Source organism: Labrus bergylta, chromosome 2 (genome assembly GCF_963930695.1).
Source record: "Labrus bergylta chromosome 2, fLabBer1.1, whole genome shotgun sequence".
NCBI lineage: Eukaryota > Metazoa > Chordata > Actinopteri > Labriformes > Labridae > Labrus > Labrus bergylta.
The window spans coordinates 31,513,616-31,530,597 of record NC_089196.1 but is presented as its reverse complement, the minus strand read 5'-3'; the positions used below and the strand labels follow the sequence as shown (position 1 = coordinate 31,530,597).

Here is a 16,982-nt window from a genome sequence, read left to right as displayed (position 1 = left end):
CGATCAGTAACAGACTGATGTGCTGAGGATAGAGAAACCCTTGGAGTGGCAACAGAAAAATTCCCTTAAAAGGCTTTATATGCGATTTCTTTTGATCCAGCAGATGTCGTCCTTGAGCACCAGCATGAAACCAAAACAACTCGCGCTGCATTGTTGTGTTAGCATGCTAATGCTAGCGATCTTTATTATGCTGGTATCTTCACACTGCATGTAAATTTACCTGAAATGAGCGTGATCTAGAAACACAGTTAAGCAGTGAGTACAGTATGTTATTCTTCTTTTCTCTAGTCCCTCAATCAAACAACTTTTATACACGAGGGGAGGAGTCAGCCGGCCGTCCCGGCGATGTAAACAAAGTGAAGATAGGACTCTGAAAACTCTGAAAACATCACAGACAGTGAGACTCGGGTGTTACACCCATTGTAGACAGTCATGACTCACAGAGTTATTTTCAGAGGATATACTTGATTTATATTATATTTAAGTGTGAAACATCACATATAAAGACTTTAAGATACCATGTTGCACATTATCAGATTAATTGAAGAAGACGACAAAAAACTCCGGCAGGTTTTCAGTTCCCTCTTGTGTATGTTCTGGATCTGATTACCAGGGTCATCCTCTAGTGAACCTGGCCCTGTTCCAGTCTCCTCAATGTTACATAGCATGGGCTTTACAGTATGTCTGTAATGGCTGAGAGATCAGGGAGAGTTGAGGGTCCTGAAGGAGTGATACTAGATATGATATTGGGTCGGTGGGGGCAGACAGGAATAGCCCCTGTTCCCCCCCCCTCATACCCTGGACCCTCCCTGCACGGTGGGGAATGTCAGATTCTTCTGGACTGACGGTGAGACACACAGACAGACAAACACACCTGCTTTGACTAAAGCTGGACAATCACACCAGGTTGGTCTTTCTCCGCTTCTCTCGATTGGCTTTGCAGATACCGATGTTTTTCTTTTGTTTGTTTCTACTTCTAGTGCATGCCTGAGTGATTTTATTGTGAAATATTTGGCTGTTAGTTGTAAAAACCTTTTGCTGGGACTCAGACGGAGGAAATCTGCAAGTACTTTGACCTTAAGATCAGGTTATAATCACTCCCAGAATGCTTAAGTATGTGGTAATACAGCTTGTTGAAGTGTTCTGAGATGAAAAAGTAAATCGAGATTTAATTATGTTCCAGCAGGCCTTTGCTCAAAACGACGAGCCCCCCTAAATCTCTCTGTCGTCCATTTCTGTTTTATAATTGGTATTGGAAATTGAAACTAACTGGACAAGCGATAAAAAAAGACTCTCTTGGACTGCCTGACTCATTAAAAAGCCATTTAGGCTTTGTCAAGTATGTGCTTTAAATGAGGGAAAGTGCTGCCACAAACTCCCTGTAATGATTCTTGGTCTTTGAAATGGCTCTCCTCAAACAGAGAGCAGAGCGAGAAACAGTGTTTGGACTTTTGCTGCCATATTTTTGGGCGCTCCGGAGATGATGTACTTTACTGTCACACATGTCGTTTTCTGAGATTTATCGTAGAAGAAGGCATAATGGCAGTCTCTGTAATCTGACCCTGGTCTTGGAGAGGGTTGCCCTCGTTCATTTAGTGGTGATGTAACTTCTCAAGTGAGTCATTTAATGCAGGCTCTCCCCCGCATTAACACACATGATACTTTAGATAGGGTTAAATGATATAACACTCTGCTCATTCTTGTGTGGCAGGACGTGACATTTAGATATGTGGTGATGCCAGCTCTTACTGCTCATTCACTTTATTTAGTCTGACCCTGATTTCCCTGATCGGAAGTCACATGCAGTCTGTGTTTGCTCTGGAGACTCAGCACAAAAAAAAAGTGGAACCATCGTATTTTTTGAGTGGGTGTTGAGTTTCATCGCACGGTTCTTCCTGAGGAAGTGAACCGTCGTCATATGTGCCCTCTGACTGTTAAAGTGAAGCTCAGACAACGAAGTTTAGTCATTTGATGCAAAACCACTGAAGGTAAGACACTGGCTGGTTTGTTTCCATTATCAGATCATTTGTGATTTACATTCATGCTCTAAGTGGTAATGTGTTTATCAACTAAAGCCATCGAAATTTTATTTTATATTTAAGATGAAATTAAATCATACCCACACCTGGACATTTTATTTTAAATTCATTTTGTTAAAATTGGTGTTGTATTCAAGGCCACACTAACCGAGACCAGAGTGCTCCAAGACCGAGACATTTAGGGATCGAGGCAGAGTCGGAGACCGAGATTGAGACCAAGGCAGGACGAGACCGATACAAGACCAAGACCATAAATATCACTGAAATCATCATCTGTCACTCACTTAGACTGTAACACCGGGAAGGTTGCAGCCTCTAACTGCGGGATAAAAATCTAATTATAAATATATTGAAATGATTTGTTCTGTTCGAAAGTATCTCAGTAATGACGTGGAAAAATAGCCTTTCAGTGGTGGTCTTGACCGGTCTTGATTTAAAATCCAGAGTCCACCAAGTCTGAGACCCGAGACAAGACCGAGTAAAAATGCTTTAGATTTCCAGATGTGACCGAGACCTTCAAAAAGTGGTCAACACTGATTTCTAGTACTAAAACACTGCATAATAACTAATAACTTACAACCACCAGAATATGTGATAAAAGAGTTTAATGATGCGCAGTGTAATATACAAACACATAGTAAAGAGTCAGGTTAGCTATAACTCGAAGGTTTGTGTCTAAAACAAATCAAAATGCTGCTTTTTGCACCAGTTATTGTTTGCAATTAGACCCAGACCTCCACCCCAGAATTAAGATGCACGCATGCTTTTTTAAATGTTTTTATTTTATTATAGTAACACCCAATAGACAAACAAAAACACAAGAGGTACACTTCACATCTCCATAAAGCCAGGACAAAACAAAACACAGTGAAACAAAGGAAAAACAAAAAAACAAAACAAAAACGAACAAAAAAATAAAAATAAAAAAGCAAGACCCCTCCCGCCTCCATCAACCATCAAACCAGTTCCTGCCCTCCCCGATCCCAACCCAATCTTTATAAATGGAAGATAAAAAAGATAGTAAACAGAAGGACGAGTCAGTTACTCAACATATCAGCCAACATTTGTAACCGAACAGGTTTCATCTAACCGGAAACCAGGAACGGTAAAACTAAGAATTGTATTAAAATAAGCGGCGGAAAAATAAAAAGAGAATCACTTGCCAGATCAAGAAACAAGACATTTTGCAAACGCTAAGTAAAACTTGAGTGATGATGGCATATATTTACATGCATATATACAGTCATATACATATATATAAGATGCACGCATGCTGAGCGAGGAATAGTTGTTGTTGTTGCGACGTGATTATTGCGAATGTTCATATCGCGATGATACAAAAAATGTATGTTAATTCCGCAGCTCCAGTTCACAACCATTGAAATCTTTCTCCTCTTGGGATTAGCGTTTACTTTGTGTTTACATAAAAAGAACATAAATCACATTTAATAATTTTCCTTTATTTCATTTTACATTATACTACAAATACAAACAGAATGTAATAAAATACCTGCTTAAACCTAAGTCTTCCCCAGAGGTCGCTTTCTGCTAACAAACTGCTGAGAGTCACTTTTTCCATCTGACGGATATCTAACCTGCTCTCTGGACAAATCACGGAGGCAGTCAGGTCACATCCACCACATCCTCGTTTCTCTTCCTGCCGCCTCAAAGTGATACTGCACAGATCCCAGCTGTAATCTCAACAGCCAGAGAACTCTAGATTATTTGACCTTTGTGTTACGGTAGTCCGTCCAGCTGACACACAGTACTTCTAAGCACTCTGCTACAAATGCTGAGTGGAGGACATTTAATCACATGCTGTCCCTCTGTGGAAAATCACTATCTCAAACAAAATGTTGTAAAATGCTTAAAAGCCATTTCACAGTGATTATTCTGAAAACCCTCCTCTGAGGGCCTCCATGCCGACAGCTCAGTAGCCGTCACATGACATTTTCATGGTGCATGTTGTCGGCTGTGAGGTGTTATTTAGGTTCATTGACCTTTGAGCTCACTGTGATGCAAGGCCGTCAGACATATGATGCGGTGCTGACATGATACATGTGTTTGATCTGAAGTAACCTCTCTTTTGTCTGAGCTGTAAAAGCAAAGTAGCAACAATGATGCCCCCCCTCTTGACTCAACTATAGTTTCTCCTATCCAATTTTATTTTATTTAACCAGGTAAATAACCCATTGAGATCAGGATCTCTTTCACAAAGGGTGACCTGACCAAGAGGGCAGCAGCACACGTCATAAAAAAGCATTTCATGATAAAGAGACAACCAATAAGTTAAGAGAGAGCAACAATTTACATTGTGCAAATTGATTTACAGATAAAGTGCAGAATCTTGATCACAGATTACAATTCAGAAACACATCAGGCACTGTCCAATTGTCTCGCGTTTTTTTATCTTTTAAGATCGAGCCAAGAGGCTTCAAGCCAAATGAGCTCCGCCAATTTCAAGTCATTTTGGAGAAAATTCCATGCGGTGGGAGCAGCAAAACTAAACACTCTTTTCCCCGAGCTCAGGACACGAGACACAGACAGTTTAAAGACATCACGGGAACAGGAAGGCGTAGTGGCTTCTGGTTCTTTGAAGGTGTGAACATAAATAAGAAGGCACCAATCCAATCAGGGGGTTAACCTAGTTCATCGCTGCCCGATGTTTTCTGTGTTTGTGATGCGCTCTGATTCACGTTAAACACAGCGGGGAGAAGCAGTAATCAACGCATGATGACTGCATGAAACAAAGACGATAAATAGGCTTGATTACAACAGTTAACCATGTGTCCTTAAACCTGTTTCAATCCCAACTCTCTCTCTGTGGTTGCTTTAAGCGGACAAGAGAAGAAGGACAAGGTTTTATGAATGAAATGTGTTTCTTAAAAATAAGTTGCCTAGACTGGAGCTGGAACAAAAGGTACTTATCCCTGTGGATTATTGCTATGGAGTCCGGTGCGGGGTACCTAGCAAATCCCTGGACGGGCTCCAGTATGTGCAGAACTCAGCTGCCAGGGTTCTCACCCGCACTAAGCCCTGGCAGCACATCCACCCCCCCCACCCTCATCCACTTTCACTGGCTCCAGATCAAGTCCCGCATCACATACAAAAATCTTCCGACTCACAAATCTCAACAGGGCTTCACCCCCCTTTTACAAACAATTGTACAAGTGTGCTATATCATTGAAAAAGCATATCTACAAACTGGGACCTCTTGGACCAATATAATCAGCTATTTTGTCCGATACTCCCGCCCACTTTAGTTTTGTGCCATTAAATCAATTCTGATATAGTAATGAATTACTTGGAAAGTATAAATGTAGCCTAATTCTATCGTTGCAAAGTACTATATAGCACATTGCCACATAGTATTAATAGCTTATCAACAACACGATAATGATGGGGTCCTTGGAAAAGTATCTCACCTGAAAGGGGTCCATGGTCTAAAAACGTTTGAGGACCCCTGATTTAGGGAACTCTTGAAAGATGCTGCAGGATTTTTAAATGCAAAACTTTGATCTATTATTCCTAACAAGTGAGAAGAAACTTGTCAGGATCTTTCAGTGCTGTGTGTGTGTGTTCATGTACTCGTGTGTTTCTCTCTCTCCAGGCCTGTCGAGACTTCTTGGACCTAGCAGAGACTCACAGTAGGAGATGGCAGCGGGCGCTGCAGTATGAGCGAGAGCAGCGCACCCATCTAGAGGAGACCATTGAACAGCTAGCCAAGCAGCATAACAGCCTGGAGCGAGCGTGGAGAGAAGCGCCGACGCTCGCTTCCACCACACCCAAAGCCCCTACCACCAACAAGGGTGAGACTGTCTGTGTGTGTGTGTGTGTGTGTGTTACTAATTCATCTTGGCCTCCATGGAAACCTCACTATACTCAATAACAGTCATGTGTGTCTTCAGGATTTCTTTGTAGACATCCTTATGTAGACGACGAATATTCTTCTAAGTTGTGTGACAAGGTTTTAATTGGATTATTGCTAAGTAAGAGATGGTAATTATTTCCATTAAGGCCTGCTGGTCTTGTAGTCTTTTCTTTCTAACTGTGCATCTGTTTGTTTATTTCTTTGTTAAATTGGATATAACCCAGCATGCCTTCAGCTGTTGGGACCACCGTCTGTGCGTCTTAAACCATTACGCTTTGCAGATGAACCCTGACTAACAAAGACTTCTCTCTCTCTGAAAAATGATACAAAGGTCATTTGCACAACAATCCTAAAACCGCATTTGATTTCTAAACAGGAAGATGTTTTTATTTCTCAGAATAGAGGGATGTAGAGACGGTGGTTTCTCTCTCTCTGCCGACTTTAATAATGGCTTCATAAGTACAGAAACAAAACTAGAGGATGTGTTCTGATCACCTTTTAGCAACCTTTCTTATTGGTTGTCTTCAACAATCATAAAAAAAAAGGTATTGTATTGGTTGTAGCGTGTTTTACTTCATTGATCGACGTCTGTGAGCTTGATCTGGCAGGCAAATCGAGCTGCGCTGATTTCACACTGATATGCTTCTTTCCCCACACTCACCTCACAAACACGTCCTCTCAAACTGGAGTTCTATTGGAGCTGAAAGATTTCCAGTCTCTCCCACTGCTCTGTGACTGCAGGCTCTGCCCCGCACCAGTCCCACCACCACAGCATCCACCTGCATGCTCCAACTAGGGGGCTTAAAATGTTATCTCATCACTCCTCAAATTTTTGCATGTCAAACAAATCTGCGACGAGTGATGAGTCCGGAGCCTAAACTCCAAACACGACTTATGTTCTGGTGCTGCACTAAACGATTCTAAAACCATTACAAACAATTACAGATAGAAATAGTATTTAGCCGTTCTGCAAACGATGCTAACTGTGCAGCTAAAGGATTTCCTCCTTTGATCGCTTCAAGTGGTGCAAAAAAAAACATTTTGTCAAGGACATGAAATATTCTCAAATCAAACAACTTATTTCAGGCTTATACTAACTAAGTCTAAAATAAATTCTTAATTTGAAATGTAACTTTGTGGTGTTAAATACATAATGATAGCAAAGAGGTTGAATGAAAATAACAATTGTAAACTTTGGTTGTATGGTTGATTGTTTGAGTACGGGAGCTGCACAGTGATTAGCGTTGTTACCTCAAAGCGAGGTGGTTCCTGTTTCGACTTGGACAGGAGCCTCTCTGTGTGGAGTTTACATGTTCTCCCTGTGCGTGCGTGGGTTCTCCTCCTCCCACAGCTCAAAGACATGCTCGTTAGGTTAACTGCTGACACTAAAATTCCCCCTAGGTGTGAGTGTGAGTGTGGCTGGGTGTATGTCTTTGTCTGTCAGTGCTGTGATTGACTGGAGAACAGTCCAGGGTGTAACCCCGCCTCTCAACCAATGACAGCTTGGAACAGCTCCAGTCACCTGCAACCCCAGACGGGATAAGTGGTCGAGATGATGGATGGATGGATGGATGGATGTTTGACTAATGAAGGTCATCGTTCAACAGTTTTTTTAATGGAACAACTTGTCACTGAAGTGTTCCCGATACCTGATGTAAGGTTTTGTCTCTGCTGGAAGCTCCAGTTTACACACACATAATGAACCAGTGAGCATACAGAATATGAAACGTTGAAAAACCTGAGAATGAGAGGCACACCCCGAGGGCCTAACATCATTCAGGCTAGTTAACCAGCAGGAACATTGCCAATTTTGACTAAGCTGATTATTCCTTGATTAATTGCCATGGGTACGTGATTAAAGACCGCTCTCTCCTGAACTCTGTTAAAAACAGTCTCACAGTCATGTGACGGGTTGTTCTGCTTTTGAATGCCGTTTGCGACAACTCTCTAATGTCCCCGTCCCGACAGAAGGGAGTGAGAGGCTGCCCAAGGAAGAAGCGAGTGACGATGAGGATACTGAGTTCTTTGATGCCATGGAGGACTCCCCTGCATTCATCACAGTGACGGCCACTGAGAGCACACAGCACAGGTCAGTCACAGGCAGAGATACAGGTGTGGTTGTGATCAGTGAAGACACTTTCTGTATGTGCATGTTCACTTTTTTTTATAATAGTAAATATGACAGATGAAAAGGCCTCTCTTTGATGGCTCATGATGCTGCAACTTAACTTAATCACAAATAGCAGTGCAAGGCTCTGCAGAGTGTTTTTCATATATGTTAACTTTACTTAAAAAAACAAACAAACACAAGAGTCACCCTTGTCTGCTTTCCTCAGTCTCTTAGTATATTTATATTGTAGTTTAAGAATCAATCGGTGCTCATCCAGGGTGCAGCTAGAGCAGGAACAATACAACATTTAAGATCAGAGTAATCCAGCACCAATGAGGCATTACTTTAATTTTTCCTATTTGTATCGTGCCTTGCAGGGTTGTCACAAAACTAGAGTTTTAAACTTTGATATCATGTTTGTAAACCTCCAACAGTTTCAACACCTGTTTTAATACCACGGCAACAAAAATAGGACGAACAGGCTCCTAATATTTTGGTCATTTCATGTTTTTGATTGCCAAATTTTGGCAATCACACCGAAACGTTATAATATAATATAAACTGTGACCTCTCTCTCTCTCTCTCTCTCTCTCTCTCTCTCTCTCTCTCTCTCTCTCTCTCTCTCTCTCTCTCTCTCTCTCTGTCCCTCTCTCTCTCTCTCTGTCTCTGTCTCTGTCTCTCTGTCTCTGTCTCTCTCTCGCTCTCTCTCTGTCTCTGTCTCTGTCTCTGTCTCTCTGTCTCTCTGTCTTTCTCTCTCTCTCTCTCTCTCTCTCTCTCTCTCTCTCTCTCGTCTCTCTCTCTCTCTGTCTTTCTCTCTCTCTCTCTCTCTCTGTCTCTGTCTCTCTGTCTTTCTCTCTCTCTCTCTCTCTCTGTCTCTGTCTCTCTGTCTCTCTCTGTCTCTCTCTCTGTCTCTCTCTCTCTCTCTCCCTCTCTCTCTCCCTCTCCCTCTCTCTCTCTCTCTCTCTCTCTCTCGCCCTGTCTCTCTCTCTCTCCCCCTCTCTGTCGTTGTCTCTCCAGTACATTTATTTATTTATTGTCCTGAAGATGAGTCTGTCTCTCGCTGATATCTCCACTTGTCTTGTCATATTCTATTATTATAAAAAACAACTTGAGTGTTTTCATTGTTTCGACTTATCTCTTGCAACATTTCCCTCAAATCTAGAGAAACCATTAAGAATCATATAAATCTTAAACTAGGATTTAACTTTCCTGTAATACCCAACAATCTGGCTTCTTTTTGTGTGTATTGTGTTTGAATTGGATGTTTGTGCAAAGTTGGAAATGAAAGAGAGGGCTTGAGTCTTAACTGCTGAAAATATTCCGTTGTGTTCCAGGAGATCTCAGAGTAATTTGAGCGGAGCGAGTGGAGGTCAGCCCAGTGACTGGAACCAGGACAACCATGTAAGCTTCTGTCGTCCTAACGAGCTCGACTAACAGGACTGACATTTATGAACACCGCCGACTGTCGTCCTCTCACTGTGTATCCACTTGTGCTGCTTATTTACATTTAAATAGTGTTTTCAGTGTTTTGTTCTCACAGTTCTTTCCCTGCTTACCTTTCACACACACACACAGGCAGGTTTTGTGTGTGCTTGTCAGACACACAGCTGCTACATTCTTATCAATCTTAATTACCAGTCAGACATCTGCTCCTCTCTCTCCTCAGCTCTCCACGGCTCCTTCTTTTCCTCAACTCACATCTGTGTCTTTTTCTGTCTCGAGCTGTCTCTCCTGCTCCATCAGTCTGCTTTTACTTCCTGTTATAACTCCGAGCTGTCCATTAAGTTTTTCTCTCAAACTTTCTCAAACCTTTTCTTTTCTCTTCTTCACCTGATCCCAGATGTCTCCGAGCTATAACGACGTGTCGGGGAAGGAGCTGCAGCCTCGCAGACAGAGGCGGACTCATGTCCCGGACAAACCCAACTACTCCCTCAACTTGTGGAGCATCATGAAGAACTGCATCGGCAAGGAACTCTCCAAAATCCCCATGCCAGTAAGTGTCGCAGGCACGGCCCTCCTTCTTGATTCAGAATGAATTAGTTCAGACTTTTTCACTCCTGAAAACATCTAAAAACAATTACAGGACAGGCTGCCCCTGAAATCTTCCTGACTCGCCTGTTGACACATGTCCCTTACAGTGGGAGAGAGCGTCCAAATCTATAGTGACAGTTTTCAGCTTTGTATTAATGCTACTTGTAACTGGACGTTTTTACAGTATGAACAAGTGAGCGGTTAAGAACATACTTCAGAACCAAGAAAGTGTAAAGCAGCTTTACCACAATCAAGATGTTGCACCGATGCACATGTCATCACTCCTGCCTGCTCGCTTGTGGTGCTGCGCCACACAATGACACATCCGCTCTTCACACAGACATTTAACAAGGGGGCCGGCAGGAAAAAATCTGCATAAAGTTGGAGGGAGGAAATCGGCCGTTTTGCGTTCATACATGCAACTTTACCCAAAACTTTACAGGAGCTTTGTAATGCGTCTCACACCTCCTCCTCCTCCTCCTCCTTCATCCTCTCACCAAGGTAAACTTCAACGAGCCTCTGTCGATGCTGCAGCGTCTCACCGAGGATCTTGAGTATCACGAGCTTCTAGACAAAGCGGCGCGCTGTGACTCCTCCCTGGAGCAGATGTGCCTGGTCGCCGCCTTCTCCGTCTCTTCCTACTCCACCACGGTCCACCGGACAGCCAAGCCGTTCAACCCCCTCCTGGGCGAGACCTACGAGCTCGATCGCCTGGAGGAGTACGGCTACCGCTCGCTGTGTGAGCAGGTAAGAGTTCCTGTTTACACACTCAGTTATGTGCATGGCACGCAGGACACAATCTGAAGTAGACAAGGTCAGCAAGTGTTTTTTAATACGTCTCTTATATCCGCTCCACCTCAGAATCAGATTTATTGCCAAGTACGTTTCCACATACCAGGATTTTGAAACATCTCTAAAAATATAATACACAAATATGTGCATTACAAGAATTGAAAGATCCCTAGAGTTATGCAGGAATGTGCAGAGTGATGTTTAGTGTACAGATCTATCTCACAAAGTCTGCTTTCCATCCCAGGTGAGCCACCACCCCCCTGCAGCTGCACATCATGTGATTTCCCAACGAGGCTGGACCCTGTGGCAGGAAATCACCATCGCCAGCAAGTTCCGTGGCAAATACCTCTCCATAATGCCTCTGGGTGAGACACTTCAATATCAGCAGGGGAAGCAAACAAACTACATGTGTAAATAAAGGGTTCCTCCTTTGAACAGCCACACGAGGCAGAGGAGAGAGAGAGAGAGAGAGAGAGAGAGAGAGAGAGAGAGAATGAATCAGGAGGGTTTTATGACCCGCTTGACACGATCATAAAGTATGGGCCCTAAAGGAAGCTCTCTATTGCTCGGGGGTGGCAGAGAGACGGGCTCTGTTGGCTCTGATAAATGAGAGATTTGATGGATGAAGGTCCAGCCAAGGGATGCCGAGGTATTTTTCTGACTTCTCGCACCGCCTGTTATGTATAATCCTGCTGTGAGGTGCTGCTCTCTAAGCGGGGAAACAAAATCTAAAGTGGAAGCATTAATGGTGAAATACTTTGTTATAAATCTTTGGCGGTGAGGTCAGACATGCAATAGATGGAATCGCTGTTAGAAATGTGTTCTTCAGCTGCTGCAGGTAAAAGTGACGCCAGATTTAGAATTTAAAAAAAGGCAAACTCACAACGTAACACTTTAGGGGTTTGGTCACACTGGCTACAAAACAGCTCTGATATTTATTCTGTCGTCCGCTGTCTCTCCCCAGGTGCCATTCACCTGCATTTCCACTCCAGCGGGAACCACTATGTGTGGAGAAAGGTCACCTCCACAGTGCACAATATCATCGTGGGCAAGCTGTGGATTGACCAGGTTTGTTTTTGTTTACCCTTCATGATTAACGGATCGCCCACAGAGGCATATAGATGTGTGTTGTTTTCCTCACATGCAGCAGCAGTCTGTGGAACAGAACAGCAGAGAGGAGAGAGATGTGAAGAAGCCAATCAGAGCAGAGCTTCACAATCTCCAGGGATTTATCTATACAGCTTTGATGTCTAATAACACCCTAAAATAACTGCCTCTTCTTTCTCGGAGATGGCCCAGATATGTGGGGGAGGGGCCGACCTCACATCTGCACGTCTGTCAGTCTGTACAGAGCTGAGTCTGTTTACGAGGATATTCTTTTTCTTTTTCCAGGTCTTTGCTTGTGACGTGTGCTAGACCAGTCCCTCTTTTGTTGTTGTTGTGTAATAATTAAGCAGCTTCCCCTTCTTCTCTTTATGTGCGAAACAAGAAGACGTGTCAGCTGCGGGATATTTTTAAAATATTTGCAACCAGTTATGAAACCAAAGCCACAAAAAATGCAGTATTTCTTGATATTTCTTGGACAGCTGAAGTATGTTTTCAAAGAAAGCATGTGGAGGTTTGTGTTCAATCATCATTTGGCACTATTTGACTTGGTGTCTAAAACAGGAGTGTCAAATGCATTTACTACCTCATGCAAAACAGAAAAACCTTTAGTTCAAAGTTTTTAATGATGCGTTCCATTTAATCTTGGAAGTCAGAAAATATGAGTTGCCAGTCATCAGGACCTGATGTGTGAATTCTGACTTGGAGGAACTTAAGTAGCCTGAGCTAAAATCCAACACGGCTGCTCCGTGCATCAGCAGAAAAGTTTAAGCTGTACACGCAAGTGTTTACTGGCAACTTTGTCTTGTTTAGTTGTAATTAAATGGATCACATCATAGTCCCTGACTACAGAGCACTTTACCCGAATTACCCAGATATAACCCAGATATAACAGATATTTTACCCAAAGCTGCAGTGAAGGGAAGAGAGAGAGAGGAGCTGTGGTCCATTTAAAGTCACAGCTCTCTTTCTGTACTGAAATGTGCCAAAATATTTGTGCAATTTCGACAGTGTGCGAGAGTTTGCATGCATCTCTTTGTCATTCAAAAACAAGAAATTACACAATAATGATTAGCTAGAGCTTTATTGTTGTTGCCGTGGTATCCAAACAAGATTTCAGTGTCTTCACTCTTTCTTATTGTTGCTACGATTCAATACATTCACCCTCTCACACCACCTCTGCTGCCCTCTGGTGCAGAACAAGGTCAGCCAGAAAACTTCATACCAAACTATGGAAACTATTTTGATACTTATTCTCCACTTTGAGCAAGTGTAGACGATGTTCTTAAAGTACAGAAAGTGAGGCCAGAGACAGCTTTGTGATTATCATGTAGCAAACATGTTTTTTTTTATATGGCAGTGTAAAAGTCCATGAGAATTAAATATCATCCAGCTCGAATTCTATCTTCTTAAGCACAAAAATTACAGCGAAGCAGTCACTGGAAATGACACTGTTTATTCCAGAGAAAGCAAAATAGCTGCAAGAAGCTACAAAAGACACAAATATGAGATGTGAAATTGAACTATTGAACCAAATCTGCCGATGCCATTTTCCTCTCTGGATGCAGCTCGGTCTGTGCTGACACGTTGTTGTTAAATAAGCAGACTGGATCATTTGAGTTTGCTGTCGTTGTCTCTGTGTGTTTGTCTCTCTCACTCTGCCTCTTTTTGTGTCTTTGCAGTCGGGGGACATTGAGATTGTGAATCACAGGACCAAGGAGACCTGCCAGCTCAAGTTCTCTCCCTACAGTTATTTCTCCAGGGACGTTCCCCGCAAGGTAAACGCTAAAACACTACGCCTTGGGTATGACGTCATGTGATGACGTGTTAATTTGTGTGATGCTGCCTCCTGCTGGACAGCACCAACAAATATATCAGTACTCTCTCAGGGGATAATTCACCATCAGTGGATTTATCCAGCATGAACTGCCCCCTTTATTATCTGCCCTATCTGAAGATCTTATTCATAAAGCATGGTTCAAACACGCCCTGTTCTGTGCAGTTTGCTCTGATGGATTCTGTCCATGTACAGACGATGAGCTGACAAGAGAGGGGACACCTTTACAAGATTAACATGAAGCCCATACTTTAAAAATGAGTTTCATCCTTCCATGTGTGAGCCAGCGTGAGCAGCTCGTCCAGACTTTTAAAAACATCACACACACTCATCCCCATTCTTTATAACAGCCTAGAAAGTGCGTATGAATTTGTGACTGTATCAGCAGGTGTTGCCCTGGAAGGAGCTTACCCTGAAGTATAAAAATAGTGATTTTTAATTATCATTTCCAGGCTTCATTTACAGATGATTTATCCTGGTTTCCGGTCATGCAAAGGTGGAATTGTTGTCCTGATTACTGAAAAGTTCAGCCCTTATAATTCTCTTATATACTGTACTGTGGCGCAGTTATCACCAACTCTCGCAGATGGTTATTTTTTAACTCTAACTGAGTGGGCTGTTTGCACAGTCAGTAATGAATGACACTTTTTTTTTTGCAATGAGGCCTAAATATGTGTATACTGGATTATGTAAATACATGCAAAAAGCTAACGCACAGAGATGCTATTTGCTCTGTAGCAATTTAACCATTTCATGTGCTTTGTTAATTAGACCGTTTCTTGTCGTCTCATTTGCACGAGTTTGCAACACTTTAGTGAATCAGGCTCTCTGTTGTAAAATATAGAAGACTTTAATTCATTCAGGTGACATTGAGGTAACCTACTTTGGAAGTACGAGTTCTCTAAATATGGGGCTGAATGCTGTGCTCCTCAGGAAGAGACTGATCTGGGATAATGTAATGGAAATGTGCTGGTTTTGGAGGCATGTGTCTTCAGGTGCTGAACATTTGGAGGAGTCTCTCTATAATGAGTTCTGTTTTCCCTCTTTGTAGGTGACAGGTGTGGTGGCGGACAGCGGCGGCCATGCTCACTTCATCCTCTCTGGTACGTGGGACGATAAAATAGAGAGTGCCAAGATCGTTCAGAGCAGCAGAGGCGGCAGCGGATCAGAGGGCAAGCAGAAGACCGTCTATCAGACATTGTCCCCCAAACTGCTGTGGAAGAAATACCCTCTACCGTAAGTGCTGCTCGCTCCCTCCACATCGTTATGATTCAAAGACGAGTTAGAACAGCTTAAAATGTTCTGTCCATATCATCGATTATAATACTTCCCTTATTCTCTCAGGGAGAACGCTGAGAACATGTACTACTTCTCAGCGCTGGCCCTGACCCTGAACGAGCAGGAGGACGGAGTGGGACGGACCGACAGCCGGCTGAGACCGGACCAGAAGCTGATGGAGGAAGGCCGATGGGATGAAGCAAACTCAGAGAAACAGAGGCTGGAGGAGAAGCAAAGAGCTGTGAGGAGGAGGAGGGAAGCAGAGGCTACAGACGCTCTGGATGAAGGTATGAAATAAAGAACAGGAAGTGATGTGTTTGATAAGCAAGTGCTGAGGAAACAAAAAGTCAGACAGGGAGGAGAAAGTAAAAAATGTGAGAAGAGAAGGACATCCCGGGGCGCTATCGTAGAAGTCCCATTAATTTTCTGCTTCAGCGACGTTAGGTGAGTTAGAGCCTGAAATTGAATAATCAGCACAAAAGATAAGGCACTGAATCAGAAAATACCTGTTTTCTTATTTAAAAGCCAAAGATCAAAGACTCGGCTCAAGGAGAAAAGTTAATTATGACCCCGAGGACCCGATGAGGTGAACTCGTAATATAAAACAGTCAGCAGTTTTAATATTATTCTTTCAGAGTCTGGGTGAACTTTGAATGACTTTTGCAACAATAAATGGTTTTCTTCCAGATTGCAAGAACAAGAATTCTTGATTAGCTGCTTTCCAGAAATCAAATCTGAGATTTATCGTTATTATATCCTATAAGAGATATCCACATTTCAAATGAATGTAAAACAGATTATTTGTCATAAACTAAATTCAAATATTGTGATGAAATAAATACATTCTAGACAACGTTTCTGGGTTTAAGATTGTCAAAATTAGGGCCCGACTGATATGACATTTTGGAGCCGATACTGATATTGGAGAGAGAGAAAATCTGATACCGATTTATCATCTGATATCTTCTTTAGATCTTCGTCATCAAACACTTTTGGAAAAGATATAAAATGAAGAAAAGATGGTCACTCAACTGGAAAGTAACTGTTCATGTACAGTCCGTGCGTCACCACTTGAGACAGAGTGATAATGCTTGTTGTAATCCATACAGCGCCCTCTGCTGGTGAAAGAGAACTGCTAGTGTAATCCAACGATACTCAAATAAAATGCATTTTGAATTATCAGCGCATATATGTGGTAAAATTAGCCGCTACCGATAGTCACTGTATATTCTAACATCGGCCGATGTTATCGGCTGGACGATTAATCGGTTAGGCTTTAGTAGAAATATCGTAAAAAAAAACTATGAAATCGGAAAGATACTCCCTGAACCAGCTGGTCCTCCCAACCTTCAGAAGTACAGTCAGGCTTCATGGATTTATACACAGCTGCAAGAGCAATATTCAACACTAATTAAAGCTGACAGCTGCATGTCCAGATAGTTATTACTGGGACAAACAGCCCAGAGAGACTCAAAACTGAGCCTCAGTGGTGCGACGGATCACAGTTGAGCCGTGACTCATACGGATCACCGCCCACCGCCCGGGACGCTCTTGATCATGAGATCGCTGGAAAATGTTATCATCATGGTGTAAAATAGATCTACTGCCACTAAAGCCCTCTGTGTGTTAAAGTGAAAAAGAAAGCAGCATTTAAGTAGAGCGACACAGAGTGTGTGTGTGTGTGTGTGTGTGTGTGTGTGGTGTGTGTGGTGTGTGTGGTGTGTGTGGTGTGTGGTGTGTGTGTGTGTGTGTGTGTGTGTGTGTGTGTGTGTGTGTGTGTGTGTGTGTGTGTGTGTGTGTGTGTGTGTGTGTGTGTGTGTGTGTGTGTGTGTGTGTGTGTGTGTGTGTGTGTGTGTGTGTTGTGAGTAGGATAGACTGTATTCGATGTACCTATGACTTGTCTTTCTTTTCCTCCCTCTA

At 42.7% G+C, this 16,982-nt stretch overlaps 1 protein-coding gene across 4 annotated transcripts in view; it reads left to right on the top strand.

The window, feature by feature from the left end:
• osbp2b (oxysterol binding protein 2b) overlaps nt 1-16,982 on the top strand; it is a 61,347-nt gene that overhangs the window by 38,235 nt on the left and 6,130 nt on the right. For 3 of the 4 annotated variants that reach the window (XM_065951672.1, XM_029281581.2, XM_065951674.1), the window contains 10 exons: nt 5,650-5,848; nt 7,879-7,999; nt 9,355-9,421; nt 9,861-10,013; nt 10,553-10,798; nt 11,088-11,208; nt 11,808-11,911; nt 13,630-13,725; nt 14,836-15,020; nt 15,129-15,349. In XM_065951672.1, coding sequence (XP_065807744.1) covers nt 5,650-5,848; nt 7,879-7,999; nt 9,355-9,421; nt 9,861-10,013; nt 10,553-10,798; nt 11,088-11,208; nt 11,808-11,911; nt 13,630-13,725; nt 14,836-15,020; nt 15,129-15,349 — 1,513 coding nt within the window. The remainder of the gene's footprint in view (nt 1-5,649; nt 5,849-7,878; nt 8,000-9,354; nt 9,422-9,860; nt 10,014-10,552; nt 10,799-11,087; nt 11,209-11,807; nt 11,912-13,629; nt 13,726-14,835; nt 15,021-15,128; nt 15,350-16,982) is intronic. The other variant, XM_065951673.1, reaches the window with a different exon arrangement.